At 40.9% G+C, this 18,401-nt stretch overlaps 2 protein-coding genes across 2 annotated transcripts; one reads left to right on the plus strand and one right to left on the minus strand.

Moving 5' to 3' along the window:
• The first annotated feature begins 381 nt into the window (after positions 1 to 381).
• On the plus strand, positions 382 to 3,901 carry adoa (2-aminoethanethiol (cysteamine) dioxygenase a). The gene is made up of 2 exons (XM_017310633.1): positions 382 to 981; positions 2,685 to 3,901. Exons 1-2 carry the CDS (start codon positions 646 to 648, stop codon positions 3,123 to 3,125), a joined length of 777 nt encoding a protein of 258 aa, XP_017166122.1. The 5' UTR covers positions 382 to 645; the 3' UTR covers positions 3,126 to 3,901.
• Positions 3,902 to 8,910: 5,009 nt separating this feature from the next.
• Positions 8,911 to 11,538, minus strand: egr2b (early growth response 2b). The gene is made up of 2 exons (XM_008438220.2): positions 11,160 to 11,538; positions 8,911 to 10,969 (listed from the first exon to the last, which is right to left on the minus strand). Exons 1-2 carry the CDS (start codon positions 11,323 to 11,325, stop codon positions 9,801 to 9,803), a joined length of 1,335 nt encoding a protein of 444 aa, XP_008436442.1. The 5' UTR covers positions 11,326 to 11,538; the 3' UTR covers positions 8,911 to 9,800.
• Between the last annotated feature and the right edge of the window lie 6,863 nt (positions 11,539 to 18,401).

Here is an 18,401-nt window from a genome sequence, read left to right on the forward strand (position 1 = left end):
AAAGTAGCCTACAAATTCTTTGGTGGGGGCGGTGAGGGACCTGGATAAAGGCTAGGGGGGCGCTGGCCCAAAAAAGGTTGAGAAACACTGGTCTATTAGGAGGGTGGCGGAGAGTTCAATGGCCTGTCTGGCCTTCCCCTCTCTAACTGTTGCCTCCTCAGGACTACTGGGAAATGTAGTGTTATTAGCAGAAATGCAAATTTTTTTCCCCGTTTGGCATAAATTAGAATGGTAGCCTATTAAAAAGAAGAATCAAATCAATTTATTCAGAATTTAACAATAAGCTATACTGATTCAGTGTTAAATTCTGACACGATCTAGGCCTGTTATTTTCTAATGGAACTTCATATCCCAGGTTGCTTTTCGTGTTATGCGCATGCCCCGTGAGGTTGGACGTATAGGGGGCGAGACGAAGAAAAATGTGATGTGGGAAGCTAGTATGTGGCGGTGAAATTTGACATTATCACCATGAATTATTTTCTGTTATTGTAAACTCGTCAATCTAGTCTTTTCTGAAGTCAGACCGAGCAGTGCTGTGAGACACACGGAGACAACAGGGTGTGTGAGAGGCTTTTTCAGCTGTTTTTACAGCGGAGCAGGGACTCCCTAGTAACCGTTAGTTTTTTTTCCCCCACCGCAGCAAGAATGCCGCGAGACAACAAAACTGCCCTGATCCAGAAAATAGCGAAGCAGGCCTTTATCACGTTTAAAGACTGCAGATCTGCGAACAACGGGGACGGAAGCGTCGTTGCGGACAAGGTCAATGAACTCATCTCCTTAGTGACCTCCGTCCGGGCCAAGGACCTGAAAATTATTCCTCTGAAAAACAAACCGAGCTCCGGCGCAGCTGCACCTCAGAGCCCCCCAGTCACCTACATGCATATCTGCGAGACGGAGGTGTTCAGCATGGGGGTGTTCTTGCTAAAGGCTGGGACCTCCATCCCGCTCCATGACCACCCAGGAATGAACGGGATGCTCAAGGTCTCTCACTGCCAGTCTGTCCTGAGCACTTTTTAACATTTAACTCCACCTGAGTTAAATGTATCTTATGCATCTTGTATGTATCTTATGCTGCTTTGAGAACAAAATGACCCTGTTTTGAAAGCCACCACTAAGGTTATATTGTACGTTAATGTGTAAACTTTATCTGTGGAAACGGCAAATCCTCCGGAACTACCTCTAACACCTGTTGTCCTTGACAGTACAAGAGCCACAGAGAATAATTATTTTCATTCAGAAGTACTTAATTAATTTCATTAATTGTTGTAGCTAATTTAGCCAAACTGTTGTGAAAGTCATTAAAATTATGTTTGGGTTGCAGCTGGTGATGACGAACCACATTTTTTGCACCAAATAGAAATTTAATTCGAAAATACTTAATTGTGCTTTTATAAGACTTGTACATCATTTGTTTAATGAGTATTTATTAGTTTTTATTGAAGGATTATAAATCTCCTTTGCATATGTATAGAACCTATGCTTCAATTCTTGCTCTCTGAAAGTGGCTATATCTATATCCTAATTTATTAATATTTTTCTATTTTATGTTATGAATAATTATGGTGATGAATGTTGGAGATTATTTGAGAGTGGCTGACTGAGTATGTCAGGCAGAAAACCCCAACTTAGCTATTTTGTGTCCAATACCAGAACAATCAACAAAGATTCACAGAAGCTTAGCACATTTATAAGGAATTATGTTGTTCCTTTTACTTTAATAGTTTATAGCAATCTTTCTGACATGAGATACATGTGGAGTTTATGTGTTAGGTGATTTTTCAGCACTATTTGTGAAATGTTTACAATTGTATGACATGTTACAAAAGTTTGGAGAGAATTTCTGCTTTTGGATGTCATACATGTTGGACAAAAATGATATAAGAATTATTGTTGATTAAAAAAAAACTCTCACCAGATGGGCTCCTCCTGCTGGTGTCTTTCATTCATTCATGCATTTATAATAACAGATACACCATCTCAGTCTGAAAACCTGTGTTTTTACGGCACAGAATTTGAGTTAAAGTCTTTCTTATCTAATACTTCATCTCAAAAGTGTTTGAAATGATTGTAGGGATGCACCAATATTAAAATTTGGTACAATATTAATATTGCTGTTATGGACGATAACATATATTTCACTTCCCATTTCACACCTTGAAAAAAAACAACAGCGGACTTTATGATCACATGACAAACCTCATTCCCTCCCCCTCCAGAAACAAGCAGCAACAAGATGGAAATAAATATTGGTTGTTAAAATCAGCCTAGTTTTATTTGTTGGATCGATAGTGATGCTTGTGTCAATATCATTATCGTTCATCACTTGTTGACTGACTTGATTTTACTTTATGTTTGAAACATGTTAGCAACACTAGTTTTCAGATTCCATCATAGTTTTCTGGCACCTTACAGATGTTATAATTTCCAGCTTTTATGTTGTTGGACAGGAGGGTCACATGACTGAGTCAGACTCTGATGCAGGTCAGTCAGAATTACTGTGATCTGAACCCCAGGCTGATACTTGGGATCAGGCTGAAACTTCCCTGTTTTTGCATCATATTAATAACTTCAGTCACGGACTCTAAAAGAAATGTTCTTTGCTGCGCTGAAAGGTAGACTCAAAGGAAGAATTGGAAATTGAAGTTTTTACCGTTAATCCTGACAGTTTTCTGTCATCTGCACAGGTCCTGTATGGAAAGGTGAACGTCAGGTGTTTGGACAAGCTGGAGAACAGTCTTCCTGTCCCACCTCGTCTGGAGCCGGCCCTGGCTCCGCTGCAGACGGCGGTGGTGTGGCGCTCCGTGCTCCGCTCCGTGGCTGAATACTCTGAGAACAGCGGGCCATGCCTCCTCACGCCCGTACGGGATAACCTCCACCAGATCGATGCAGTGGACGGACCGGCTGCTTTCCTGGACATCCTGGCTCCTCCCTACAACCCGGACGACGGCCGGGACTGTCACTATTACAGAGTCCTGCGGAGCGAGGCCGAGCCGGTGACGGGTGCAAAGGTCGACCAGGAGCAGCTGGGAGACAAGGAGAATGAAGGATGGCTTTTTGAAATCCCCCAGCCGGAGGACTTCTGGTGTGGGGGGGAACCTTACCCAGGCCCTGTAGTCTCGATCTGAGCCACACCCCTCCTACTGGAACAATACCCAGAGATGCACTCATCCATCTACCAGGAATTCTGACTTTCTGTAGCCATTCCAGAGAATCCACCTATGAAGTGAGAATCAGCTGGAACACTCTGCTCCTGAACTATACAGGAAAAGGTCTGGAAGGTGGCCAGGAAGGGACACTCCTTATCTGATATTATATTTCTTTGAATCATATATTACCTTGTACAAAGATGAATGTCATTTGCCAAACAATGTGTGAATAATGTGTTATGGTTAGAAACGTGGTAGCTTTTCCCATGAAGTCTGCTGCAGAGGACCTCCGCATCGTGACGTCTTTATGCCAAAGCTTGCTCCTGCCTTATTGTGAATATTTGTATACCTAGCAATGATGCTATTTTTATTGAATACTTTTAGTCCTTCTTCCCAAGTGCCCACATTACATTCTATAAAACCTGGTTAAACCTTAAACTTGTTTATATATCAAGGTTTCCAAATAGTTATGGTTTATTTGATAAAACAGAAAGCTGCTGCTTTGTGATGTTTTGATGTATTGTCACTTGACTTATTTTGACTCAATCCAGACGGAGACAGCATGTTAAAAGCCTAATGAAGTGTTAGAAATGACATAAAATGCTACTTTGACTCTCTATCATTCCTATCATGCTACTGTATGCTACCTAACCTTATTGTGTGCCTTCTTCTGAGTCTACACAGTTCTGTATATCTGCCATAATTATTGTTTTCCTGTTGAGTGTAAATGGAGTAATAAATATGCAGCAACTTTATTGGCCATCAGCTTTTATGATTGACCGTTCCACTTCTTAACTTTTGTCTTATTTCAAATGAATGCCTCCATCATTACCAGTCTGATCCACCCCGGTTCGTATCCGGTAGCATATAGTTCTGTGGTCCCGTCAGCCTTATTGGGATGAAGGAAAGGTTTGCTTCATGCTCAGGTCACACTGTCAGGCCAAATCATTTGAATGAATATAAATAGATTTGTTTCCATGTTCCTGATCACTCACAATAAGTAATTAATTCTGAAGATACATCAGCATTTCTAATGGGACTAAGAAACAAGAGGGTGAACACTGAAACACAATAAGTGGACTTTTTCTGGTAAGCTTAACGTCGAACGGGCACATTACATACTTCACAGGCAAACGTTTGCAGTTGGGTAAAATTTAAAACCTTAACACAGTCTACGCTTCCAGGAAGCAATCTGTTGTCACCAGCCTGAGTCCAGACCCTCTGGACAAAACAAATATTTAGAACCAGGAGCTGGTTTTACCAGGCCAAGAAAGCAGTGATAGTTTGGCACTGATTTATCGGCCAGCTACAGTGGCCGACAGGTGCAAATGCGCAGCAACAAAGAAAATATGCAAACAAAAAGAGACGCAAACAAATGAAATGCAGGAAACAAGAAGAAATGATGCAAACAAAAAGCAAATAAAATGCAGCAAACAAAAGAGACGCAAACAAATGCAGCAAACAAAAAAGAGATGCAAACAAATGCAGCAAACAAAAAAGATGCAAACAAAAAGCAAATGAAATGCAGCAAACAAATAAAGAGACGCAAAGAAAAATGACTACAACCACAAATGAAATGCAGCAAACAAAAGAAAAGATGCAAACAAAAAGTGCTGAAAACGGAAGTGCTCCAGACCAGTAGAGGGAGTCGAACAAAAAACAGCTGTGTCCAAATTTAGGGTCTGCATCATAGACACAGGGGCGGAGCTATAGGGGCGGGCTGGGGGCGCGGCTGCCCCGGGTCTGGAGGTGCCAGGGAGGGAGGAATGGCTTCAAGTCGCTTAAATGCCTGATTATAGACGGAAAAAGTGCGCCCTCACCTGTTGAGAAAGGTGTATTTAATGTTAAATTCAACAGTTTCAGTTTCGGCTAACACGATTACAGTTTAGTAAAAAGCCTTTTCAGGTGAAATAAAATATTTAATGTATGTCAGATATGGTACACATTGCATATTGATCTGTTCAGCTAACGTAAGGCTGTAACATACAGGCTTCAGGATGTAGAAGTTGTATCGGTAAWGCCATTATGCTGTACTTGGCTAAAAGGTTTTCATAATGGATGTGTTTATTGACTTTATTTTTTCATTCACTAAACACAAAGAAAGCAAAGCAATAATACTTACGCCAGCAGACAATCCTTTGTTTTTATTGATCCTATGATGGTTGAGCTGCGGTTGAGCTGCAAATGCGGTCGTGCACAAGCTTTAATCCAAGCAAGACTTTCCGTTTCAGATTTTGTAAATCTGTGAATTTTAGTTCCACAAACACGATCAGGAAACCTGACATCGCCTGTACACATACCCCACTGACGGAGAACAATTTTTTTTCGAGTCCTGACGCAAAAACTTTCTGTCGGTCTGGTAGTCTACAATGTACATTAGCATGAGTTTGTGAGACGGTAAGGCACGTGATAGCTGCGCAGTGACGTCAAATGGGCATTAGCCAATGAAACGCAGACCCTGTGGTAAGGTCTTGCACCTGTTGGCCACCATAGCCATCTGATTCATCTGTGCCGATTTCCTTAATTTTGGGAGATGGGTGATTGGCCAATACTTACATGTGAAACGGATACTATCCACCGATTTTACTTACCTAAACAAAGTTGTAAGAGTCAACATCTGTCCTCTTTCTCTCTGTTGAGAGAGTTTGGACTGACAGATCGGCCCACCAGGTCAGGTCTGCACATTTGTAATTAACAATAGTAACCCCACTGTCACCAACTCAGCAACTTTCTTGTTATATTTAGCGACGTTTCAGACAAAAAATAGTAGCAGTTAAAATCTGAATTGGCTGGTCAGGTCTTTTTAAAGATTGGTCATCAAAGATCGGTCAAAAAACTGCAATCACTGCACTCCTAATCTGTTCACTTTTACTCAGCAAAACAATCAAATGCAAGGCTGCAGCCTCAGGCAGAGCAGGATGGTCAGGAAAATGAACATAAAACTCACTCATGGTGCAGTTTCATATGTGGAAATGTAAATGCCAAAAACTAGCTAACAGGAGCTCGACTGCTCTGAAAGTATAGGCTCATTGTTGATGAACTGACTGATTAGATGAAGCTTTAGGTTCAACCTTTTCACCTAAAACATCTTAATGCATTGATGGAGATCTTGTTGGCCATTCCTACTGTCACATATTAACTAACTGTCTCAAAAGAATCACTTGCAACTAAGCCTGTCACGATAACAAATTTTGCTGGATGATTAATTGTCTAAATAAATTATTGCAATAAACGATAATATTGTTTCAAGACCTTTTGACACTGATTTAATGGAAATGACTAATAATACATGTGATTTCCTGATATTTATTTTCAAAATAACACGTAACACTGGAACTGATAAACTAAATAAACAAAACAACCAAAAACAAAAATAAAATGGATTCTCAGTCTCCATTAACAAAAAACGTACTTGAATAAAAACTAAACAACATAAAGCCAAAGTGGAGATAAATACTGCATTCAACCAAAAGAGTGCAGATATGAACTCTGTATACTATATTGCCCTTCAGTAATCACTAGATTTAAATAGAGAAAACGGGCACATCCGACTACCTAATGCAATAGTTCACACTACACAATTTTTTTGCCCCTATTTTCCCCTTATGACAATCTTAGATCGTTGGCCGATCTAACCGATCATGCTGCGGTGTATGGTGGGTTACGGTAGATTGTCGTGGCCGCTCCGATCTAAATCGGGGGTTTTCCCGACTGGGAGCTTAACGCTGAATGTGACAGGTAGCCAATCCGAAAGCGCGGATTCTCCTCTTGCTTTCTGAGGGGAAATCACGGAGGGAAATCCCAAACAGCTGACACGGCGCAACCCGAAGTCCAGCAGACATCGGAGATGATATGTGGAAACAACATTAATATTTATTTAACGTTTCGTGCAAATAATGTAGAAATGACAAGGGGAGGAGTTGGAGCCAAATTGCTACCGCAGTTGATGAACCCGGTAGATTTTCAGCTGTTCTTCGTTAACGTAACATAAATAGGTTATAATTATTTTCATTCAGCTAGGACTTTACACTGACTCTATAGCCACATGCATCACAGGTAGATTCTAGTAAAGCATTGATTAATGCCTGATTTTAAAATTAGTTAACTGGACTTGCAGCCGTTATTTTGTGCCCATGTGCTGGACACCACACGGCATGACGAACCCGATGAACCGTTATATATGGGATTTCTGTCGGCTAAGGTGTCTCTCAGGGTTTGAAAATGGGCTGACAACTCGTGTAATGTGCGCTGGACATTAGACTAAGGAAATGAGGAAGGGGGGGTCAGTGGAGAGCACCGGAGCTGAGCCTTTTTCATTCAGCGTCATCAACAGAAAGAAAAAAAGGCAGGAAGAGACGATAAAGACGATAATTAAAATGATCTCGATAGGTTTTTTTTTATCGTCCGATTAATTGATTTATCGTTTATTGCGACAGGCCTACTTGCAACAGATAAAAACAGATGAATTTACTTTGTAATTAAAGTATTGCAAACCTAAAAAATTTCATAAAATTTGTTTAGTTTTGCATAAAGTAAATAGGAAGAACATCTTTACATTATACGTTATATGCGAATAAGCTGTTGGATCAAGACCTTTTCATGGCCAACAGTATTCTTAAACTGATCTGAAAGTTTTATAAGCAAAATAATTTTTTTCTGCCTATTCAACAGGATTATATTTGTCAACCTACAATAAAGGAACATGGCGTCATCATATTTTATTTTATTTTATTCTCGCAGAAATCAGTTGTACAAATGTTCAAACCTTCCTCTTGGGTTTGCAGGTTTGCTTGAGCAGAAATGGAGTCGTCAGAAATGTCCTGACGTGTTAACCCTGTACAGTCACCACTTTCAAGTGCTTAACTGTTTTGTGTGAACTCAACTTCAATAGATTAAGTTATCAAGCATTTCTGATGATGGGCTCTGCTTCTCCGCTGCTGTGCAGCAGAGCAGCGTGTACAGCAGTCAGTCAGTGAGAATCTGGTGAGCAGCTGGTATGGCAGACCTGTCTCTCAAATAGAGTTTTATCATATTTAATCAGCATGTGTAAGTGTATGTGTAGGTGTGCATTTGCAAACAAAATGCTGTTAAACTGATGAGTGCTAAAGCAGTTCAATAGAGGCAGCAAGAAATTATTCGGTTTGTAAATGCAACACTCATAATTTGTTTAATACAAGCTTTTATCATTTTATGGCTAAAACGCTCATATTGTTCAAATTCACCTTGTGAGTTCAGAGGTCTTTCTACTAAAAAAAGCAGAAAAAGACGCGCAGGCTGTCTTTATTTTCAGCCTCTGAATAAACGATTTGACTTTTTATGTTTGCAAATTCTCAGCTTTTAGTGTTTTTATTTTTATTTTAAGAAGTCATTTCAAGTGTGATATTTCATTGGTTACACATATCCAGTTGAATCCACAAATAACTGAATGAAGTTTGGTTGTGCAGAACTAAGTCTGCGGTTCCTCTTGGTAAAATCATATCGTGGACCGACCATGTTTGTCTCTCGCAACAGATATTATTCTTGGCGATAACAACTGTGGAACATGTAGACAAATAGAAGAGAAAATTGATAAATACAGAACTGAAGTTTGGAGAAAATTGCACTTATGGAAAACAAATATGTTCTCATTTTTCTGTAATCACCAATTTTTTGAATACTTAAAATAATCGGGTGTCTATATTTGGAATTTTGGAAATATCTGTCCCTCCCCCCGTCCCAGAGTCTTTGTTCCTGCTTCTCTGTGCCAAAGCGAGGATTCGTTCAGTTTTTTTTTTTTTTTTTTTTGCTTTCTAGCTTCAACATGTTTGCCTACTAGATTAGTGTCTGATAATAACCTGAGGTGACACTAAAATAAAAAGTGAGTGGGTCTAAACTCTGAGTCAGATATGCCAAACATGACGCAATGAGGGATTTGCCCAATAAAACTTTCCAACATCAAAAAGTGTGTATAAATTCAGATGAGACGTTGTTATTCTGCATGCCTGCGCGGTGCGTCGCGCTCCAGTCATGAGGAATAAAAGCAGCTTTTGTTTCTCATCCTCGTACATTTAATAAGTCTTAAAACACACATCACAACAAACGACTCTATTATCTTTCAATATATTTACATCTCAGACTTTTTACACACGAGCAACAATTAATGGAAACTCGGAGCGACACCAAAACCGAATACAAAAATAGAATGTTTTCCAACTTTACATATTATCGGGCAGATTTACATTGCATTAGAAGCGTCCTTGAATCAGTCAGTGTACAAAAGACACAGCAAGGCACTGGAGAAACACACTCATCAACAGACATATTAAATGAAATAACTTAAACGTGTCTTCCGTCCTTTGAAACATTATTGCCGTTATTTTACATGTACAAGCGCAGGCCGTGTCACAGTTCAAAGAGTTGGGAATATCTGACTCCCCTTTTAATGGAAATATTTATACTTATTCATATTTCAGTAGGCTGTGCAGGCAAAGTGCATTCGTATAAACATCTGTGTGAGTTCAGTAGCATGGCTGTGCATCTTAGTGCACCACTGTGCACAAGTTCTTCATTCGGTGTTCGGTTCCCCGTTCCCAGAACGTTCACACTGATACTCAGAGTTCTTTAAGCAGTTCGTGTGAGTCAGGCAGCCAAGGGAAACAAGTTTTCAAAGCAGACTTAGGAACAAATCCCACTGGCTGCACTGATGCCGCCTGACGGACGCTCCAACGCGGAGCTTCCAGAGGAGGCAGTCGAGGACACCGTGGTCGCTTTCCTCTCCTTCTGCCGCAGGTGGATCTTAGTGTGTCTCTTTCTCTCGTCGCTCCGAGCAAACTTGCGGCCGCAGTAGTCGCAGGCGAACGGCTTCTCTCCCGTGTGCGTGCGGATATGCGTTGTGAGGTGGTCGCTGCGGCTGAAGTTCCGCATGCAGATCCGACACTGGAAGGGTTTGTGGCCAGTGTGAATGCGGATGTGCCTGGTTAGTTCGTCGGAGCGGGAGAAGCGCCGGTCACAGCCCTCCGCCGGACACGGGTACGGCCGCTCGTGGACTGGCGTTTTGCTGGGTCTGTTCGGGTATTTTCTTGGCCGCAGGATCGGCCTGAGGGGCAGGTTCTGGGGGCTGTAGGCAGAGGAGAGCCGGGGCTGCCCTGTTTCTGAGCCGCCGCCACCCGGAGCTCCCAAAGTAAAGTTTCTGATAGTGTTCAGCGGTGTCAGGGGAGGGGGGACTCGGAATGTATCAAGAGGACACGGGACGAACGGCTTCCGATCTGGGATAGTTGCAGGGTGCATGTCCCGCTGACAGGCCGGCTGGAAGAAGCTGGAGTAGTCAGGGATGATGGGTAAGAGGCCCGGTACGTCTGAACTGCTGGGCTGCTTAGGTGATGAGTACGAGGGCGGAGGGTACGAGGCTATCGGACAGGAAGAGGTGGACAAAAAAGCCGAGGGGTCCTGGTACACCTCCCCGCAGCCAGAGGAGGAGTAAGGGGGAGGGGGTGAGTACAGGTGATGGTGGTGATCCAGGTCGGCCTGGCTCTGAGCCGCCATGGTGCAACTTAAAGCTCCACTGGAGAAGTGATGAGGAGATCCAGAGGAAGCCGGGGAGGAAGAGGCTGAAGAGGAAGGAGGAGGTGGAGGGGGAGGCGGCTGGGCCACGTTGAATATACCCGAAACGATGTTAATGACTCCCTCTGGGTTCCAGTTTCCTGGGTACTGGGAGTCGATGGAGAACTTCCCCATGTAGGTGAAGGTCTGGTTGCGATGGGAGGCGGGCTGGGAGAAGCCGCTGGAGAAGGAGGAGAGCTCCACCGAGCGCTTCTCTGCGTTCATGTCAGCGCCCATCAGGCTGTCTGCGGACAACAACAAACCATGATTCACCCACCTGCTCACGCGCACAACACATTTTGCTACAACCTACAACTGACTGAGCACACTTGAATTTCATCTTTTTCTGTCGAGAAACACTTTGGAAGAAGTCTGTAACAGTTTACTAAACATATCCAGCTAATAAGAGAGATCTGTCTGACATGTCTGTCGTACCTGCTGCCACATTCATCTGGTCGTAATGTGCTCCTAGGTCGGGAAAGATGGCCACAGAGGTCGGCAGACTGGCGGCGATGTCATCCACAGAGTACACGCCGTCTGCCACAGGATGCACGAACCCTCCTAGATTCACCGGCACTTTCTCCAGAGTTTTAGCTGTCATCGTGCGCTCACCTCTCTCTCTCTCTCTGACTCTTTTTCTTCTTTGTTGTTTGTCTTGGAGCCTATTAAGAGCGTGGACCCGGCCGCGCAGGGGTCACCACTGCATGTCTCTGTCGGTCACCGCGGTTATGTGAGGATGAGCTCCGTTTTACTGCTGCGCTTCATGTGACAAAGTTTAGGACTGGCTGACTGGCTTTGGCGACGGAAGCGGGCTCCCTGACACGAGTATGTATATATGGGGAACCTTTTGAATGTGACTGTTACGTCATTACCCAAATATGGACAGGGAGGGCTAGAGACTTCACGCGCAGCTAATTCTGATTGGTTGGGCGGCTCCGTGACGATTTCAAAGGGAATTACTTCTCAGTGGAGAGCCCGCTGCTGCAGGAGAGATAAAGTTGTTTTTTTTTCCACTTGCTGTGGATGTCGATACCGATGCTCCTAAAAACTCTAACAGCAGAGCGAGAACTCTGCTAACACCTGTTCTCCGTTCCCATCTGCTGTTTTTCAGTATGACTCTGATTTAGTTGCACAAAATATCAAAATAAGAGATTTGAGGTTTGGCTTTTGAACCCATAAAAGGTCGAATCCGGTTGATAGGGACACACCCCGTATTCCATATTTGGTTTTCTGTTCCGGAATTTGATAATCGGAAAGTGACGAGTTTTACCGAGCTGAGAGAGAAAGAAATGTTGAGAGAGAGAAAGGCATAACCACAGTCAAATGAGACGGACAGAGAAGTGGAATTTCTTCCTCTGGGTGACTAGCTCAAAGGTTCGGAAACTTCTGACAGTCTGATTTGACTATGCTCTAGGAAAGATGAGATTTAGTTCACTGCGAAGTTATCGATAGTCTTTTTATAGAGCGCAGGAAAAAGGAAACCAATATTTATAGAGGCATGTTAAATATACAATAAATATACTAGTCCAGTTTTTTAGACTGGACTAAAAAATAAACCCTGAAAACCCATCAGTTGCTATGTGAACTTCAAGTCACAGATGGTATAAAGACATTGTTTTACATGCAAATGTGCTATTGATTCTTTAGTAAATGTAACGATTCTTTAGTAAATGTAACCTTAAGGAATTTATTGTAGTTTTGAAAAACGGATGCCCCCCTGTGGTGTCCTTAGGAAGAGTTCATGTCTCACACCCTCTCTCTGTTCCATACACACAGATGCCGATGCTCTGCTCTACTTGACTGTGAAAAGTCCCTCTGTGGGTGGAGAAAAAAGACAGAGAACACTGGGCACCTGGGGCGGAATCTATTTTCCGTTTTGTCTGCGTTTATATTTGTGTGTTGCACAGCCACATCACACAATCAACCACAATCTTGTTATGATCTAACTCAAACCTTTCGGAAGGCTTTGGGTGACCTCAAGATACCTGATAAGTGAAAAGTCAAATGTTCACCAATCGTAACGTAGAAACCTGGAATCACTCTGAGTAAACTCAGCAGAATATCTCTTTATATGGCTGCAGAAGATGCCTGGGAAGGGACACTTTAAAAGTTCATTAATTTACAAGAGTATGGACTTCTGACTTTACCAACAACGTCAGCTACCAGAGTGGATTTGATGAATATTCAGGTCTTGCATCTTTCCCAATGAGTTGATGTCTTTAGCTACTTCAAAAACATAGAGCCCTACCAAGTTTCTTTTGTCTATGTTCTAGTACAAAAAATCTCAGTATACCAGAAATAAAACACACATTATTACTTGCAAGATATATGACCTTATTTTAAGTACATAATTCTTGAATATTATGTACTTAAAATAACTTAAAATACTGATAAAATATATTTGTGGCAAAGGCATGTTTTTTCACAAGACATTTTCACATGTACGTTTCAGTAAATCTAACCCCAAGTGCACTGAGATATTTGCTCTACAAACTAGACAAACATGTTTGGTAAGATTTTATATTTTTGCAGTGTAGGTAAAACAAACTTTTGACTACTAGTCCCCAAATGGACATTGTGTACATCCTTCTGACATAAATGGGATGTCATTGTATATCTAAAACAACCACTGGGGATTAATAAAGTTAAACATAAAAACTTTCACTTTCTATGGTGTTCTGTAAGTGTTGCTTTTAAGGGCTAGGTGTATTTGGTCTTATTTTAGGGCCTATTGGGTTTTCATTATGTTGTCTAGGTAAATATCATCACTTACTCGTATTTTTGTTTTATTTTTGTTTTTCAGGTTTGCGTCATAAAGCTTCTTGATGCGTTTCTGAGCCATGAATAAGACTCTCTATGATGTTCACCCAGGACGGAGAAGAACTCACATCAACTTCACTCCATCGACCCCTTGAGACTTTCCTGTTGTTAAATGTGTCAAAAACTGTTACATGTGTTAAAAACACATATTTCCCTTGGATCCAAGCACCTGCACCTTGCTGGCCAGTACAGTGACCATCAGTCCACAGTCAGCTGGATCATCATAACATTGACTAACTTTTTATTTACAATTAAGATCTGAAAACCGGAGGACCAGATACGCAAAAATCTACCTGCAGACTTTAAGCAGCTACCCTAACACTGCAGTGATCCTGGACTGGGCTGAGCTGCTCTTCCTCTCTCCTCCAGAGTGACGAGTTTTCATCACCAGTAAAGACAAACAAGTTTGACCTCCGAGTAACTGCTGGGAAGTGTATTATATATATTCATTGTTCATTTTGTTATACTGTTTGGACTTACAATAAAATGTAAACCTTTTTCCCTTATCTCAGTTGTAACATTATGTGAAGTATTTGCATGTAATTCAGCCTTCATGTGAGATATTAAAATGAAACACTTTCAAGTAATACCAGCAAAGAAATCTGAATATTAGGTAATATGCAGTTAGTAAAATAATTCAGTATTATACTGAATAAGGCTGGATGATATGACTGAACAGTTTTTTCATAACAGATTTAATTTTAGTCACCCTCAATATATTTTCTAAAACAAAATACTTTTACAAAGTGGCTTTATTTCTATCATTCCTCTTGTGAGTTGTATAATGGAGTGTTATGGCCAGGTCACAAGTACTTTTTAATTATGAGAATGCAGTCATATTAGAATCATAAGATGCTATTTTACCAGAAGAACATCGTAAAATATGGGAAGTCATTTTATCGAGAAGTTTTAGCTCCCTCTGACGAAACCAGCTCAGTCCAGGTGGTTCTGATACATTGGTTAAGAGGATCAGTTGGCCACCAGGAAAGCGTTGATGTCAAAATAACAAACAGTTACTGATGTAGGAGTATTTTCCATGCTGAAGAAAAGCTAAGTTTATGATAGCAGAGGGAAAATGTTGCATTGTTAGCCGCTTTAGCTCAGCCGATATCTCTGTCCACGAAGCCACCAAAGCCAAACAGAACTCCAGTCCAGCTCCACCTGCAGTGAGAATGAAAAAGGGAGAAATAACTGAACGTTAACAGGGAATAAAGCAAATTTGATAATTCGCTTTTAATGTGTTCCAGATGCAAAAAAAAAGCTCTGATATAAACTTATTACTTCTGCCAGAATGTTAGTGGTAATTTTTGTATTTTTATTACAATGTATCATTACATTGTCTGCTTATAATGTATCATTACATAAGCATGCATAAAACTAATGCATGCTTATGCGTTGATAATAAATAAACTGACTTGGAGAAATACACACACACGCAGAGAGAGAGAGAGGATTACACAAGAGTTTTTAATACATATTTCCTCCAGATACATTTGGTATTTTCCATGCTTAATGCCACTCGACAGAGTTGCGCTGGTTAACGAACATAAAGACAGGCGAATATTATACAAGCCTAGTTTATGCACTTTATCTAGTGCATAAACTAGATAACCCTGGGGTTCGATGAGTCGGTCTCAGGGGTTCAACGGAGCCTCTGCCGCGGAGGTAAAGACACACTTGTGTAAAGTTGTGATGACGCGCTCCGCTTTGCCATCACTTGCTGCAGAGGATCACGTTACATTGCTTAGCCATTCAGAGCTGCGGAGGAGCCCTGATTGAAGGAGTTCCACTCTCAGCATGGATTTGAACTTGTGTCTTTAATGGACCTTACCACAGGGTCTGCGTTTCATTGGCTAATGCCCATTTTAAGTCACAGCGCAGCTATCACGTGCCTTACCGTCTCACAAACTCATGCTAATGTACATTGTGGACTACCAGACCGACAGAAAGTTTTTGAGTCAGGACTCAAAAAAATGGAAACGGAAAGCCTTGCTTGGATTAAAGCTTGTGCACGACCGCATTTGCAGCTCAACCGCAGCACAACCGTCATAGGATCAATAAGAACAAAGTGTCTGCTGGCGTAAGTATTATTACTTTGCTTTCTTTGAATGAAAAAAATAGAGTCAATAATAAACACATCCATTATGAAAACCTTTTAGCCAAGTACAGCATAATGGCAGTACCGATACAACTTCTACATCCTGAAGCCTGTCTRTTACAGCTTTACGTTAGCTGAACAGATCAATATGCAATGTGTACCGTATCTGACATACATTAMAGATTTTATTTCACCTGAAAAGGCTTTTTACTAAACTGTAATCGTGTTAGCCACGCTAGCTTTTACTAAACTGTAATCGTGTTAGCCACGCTAGCTTTTACTAAACTGTAATCGTGTTAGTCACGCTAGCACAGAGTACTGTGTATAAGTTCTAGGCACATTCGAAACCTCAAAACCATGAATGTCCGACTTACCCAGCCTTGCAAGAACAATAGGCATCAGTGATCTTGTCCACGGTTATATTTATGCTGAGGGTGTGAGAATCTGCTGTTTTTCTCATTGACTGGTAGCATTTAGCTACGATGCGCACAATGTTGGAGGCATCGCGTGGCTAAAACACCTTGATGTTGTCCAAAAAAAAGATGACATGAACTTGTTGGTTCCCTTGTCCATTGTCGTGGCCGGAACGTTAAGACTCTCGCCCGGAACGTTAGCTGGAGATAGGCACCAGCACCTCCCCCGACCCAACTAAGGGACAAGGGTGTAAAGAAAATGGATGGATGGATGAATGAATATATTTGGCAATCAAAGAAATTACTAAAGACAGAGTTTCTAACTTTTGATGTGATTATTTAATTGTTTTGGGGGCATTTCTGAATAAAGAGCGTAATGTTTTATTTGATAGAAATGATTCTGATATTTTTTATATTGAAATTGATGGAAAGACACACTTTTACAGGGTTTTATTAAAGAATATATTTACATAATTCCATAATTTAATGTACATTTAACATTTCAAGACAAGATACAAATAATTTTCCTGTATTTATTTTTTGTACGTTATTGAGAAATGATTTTTGATTTATAAATCAGTCATTGTCAAACATTAAACTACATATTTTTCTTACCTTTTTCCAGAGAAAAAATATTTATTACAGTATGTCAAGTCTGCTATTGACAGCAAAGAGTGAAAATAATTCTAACAGAGTAAATTATTTTTTATTTCATTACATAAGCTACATTAATACACTAATACTTCAGATTGAGATATTTAAAAATACACAAAAAGTGAAAGAATAAAATATTTATTCATTATACTGGGAACACTGGCCACAGGCAGGGCTTCAGTCTGCTGGTCACACTAGGAGAACTCCAATGACTTCTGAGACGTCCTGGTTCACAGGCTAAAGCCAAGTATAAAAGATAAATTATCCAAAAGTGTAATGGAAAATACATACGATATATGTTTCGTATATGTTTCTTTCATATTCAGAAAAAGACATTTTCAGCATGTTGGGCTCTGACTCGTAGCATCTTTATAGCTAAATACCAACATGGTGAAGCTGAGCTAGGAAACAGACTGAAGAACAGCAGCTCCAGCTCTGATCCTGACTGATCTTTCCTCTGGGTTTTTAATGAACAATCAGCGGTTATTTTGGGCCAATTTAGCTACATAGGAAATATTTTCCAGTTGTTGAGAAGTGAATTCCTGGCTGTAAAGTCAAGTAATTCTGATCTTTCATCCTTATCTGGTGAAGGTAATCCTAATGAATCAAGTTTGTTTCGTAAAACGGTTGAAACAAGTCCACACAGAACGTAAGGAGCTCCGATTGCCCTGCTGCTACATAGAAGATGGCGGACGCTTTTACGTACGACTCTGCGCTCCATGAGGGGTCTACGTATTAATGTCTATGGTTTTTACCAAATTCTGTAGCTTTCGGTGTACTTCTAAATCTGCTCCTTAGTTGCATCTTTTCAGTGTTGGTATTGCCTCTACTGCCTCTAGTGGCGTTAGTAACTCAACTAATATAATTATATTACTAAATCAGAATACTGGAAAGTCTTTATTATTTATTATTAGTTTTTCATTCTTTTAAGAATGTAGAGCTGATTAAATGATCTAAACAAGACCAGTTTCTCTCGATAACCAACCTGTTGAAACTGTGGCAAATTTTAAATACCTTGGGTCGTTCCTGGACAATCAATGGAACTTTGCTGGAAACAGACTATATCTTGAGGAATTGTTCTCAGAAACTCTACCTTTTAAGAAGACTTAGTGAGCTTGAGGTGACCCAACTAGATTCTAGTTGGGTTACCTATGTCTTGAATTAGGGGAAAAAAATCATATTTTATTTATCACTACAGAAGGTTTCAGGTGAGTGTGCATATGAAACTGGTGGGTTCGGTAAAAGGTTAAGAACCACTGACCTAGTGCTAACATTATGATATAATATATAATATATAATATGATATATTATATCATATAATATGATATAATATAACATTATTAGCACAATATGCTACCGGGGATCGCGGCAGACAAAATATGTGACTGTCTTCATAAGTTGTGTAAAATTTCTTCTTTGAAACAGGGTGGACACTTTAGTAGCTGCTAAACTGTGTAATTTTGTGAAGATTACTTACCATTCACATTCTGTGTCCTGCAGTGGCGCAAAAAGTGGGTATGCAGGGTATGCAACGCATAGGGGCGCAGCACCAGAGGGGGCGCCAAAACCCCGTCTGGAGGGGGCGGCGCGCCGATGATGTTTTCCCGTACACTAATGCGCGCCTTACGCTCCTTCACCTCGCGCACATAACGAGGTAAATGTAGCGAGTTTTACCCTTCACGTATCGTCGCC

The sequence above is a fragment of the Poecilia reticulata genome, linkage group LG19 (genome assembly GCF_000633615.1).
Source record: "Poecilia reticulata strain Guanapo linkage group LG19, Guppy_female_1.0+MT, whole genome shotgun sequence".
NCBI lineage: Eukaryota > Metazoa > Chordata > Actinopteri > Cyprinodontiformes > Poeciliidae > Poecilia > Poecilia reticulata.

Bases quoted from the DNA above. Each gene is read 5' to 3' on its own strand.
- adoa (XM_017310633.1), top strand. From the start codon at position 646: ATGCCGCGAGACAACAAAACTGCCCTGATCCAGAAAATAGCGAAGCAG. The intron at 982-2,684 runs GTCTCTCACTGC...TCATCTGCACAG, and splicing joins GAATGAACGGGATGCTCAAG to GTCCTGTATGGAAAGGTGAA.
- egr2b (XM_008438220.2), bottom strand. From the start codon at position 11,325: ATGACAGCTAAAACTCTGGAGAAAGTGCCGGTGAATCTAGGAGGGTTC. The intron at 10,970-11,159 runs GTACGACAGACA...TGTTGTCCGCAG, and splicing joins CCAGATGAATGTGGCAGCAG to ACAGCCTGATGGGCGCTGAC.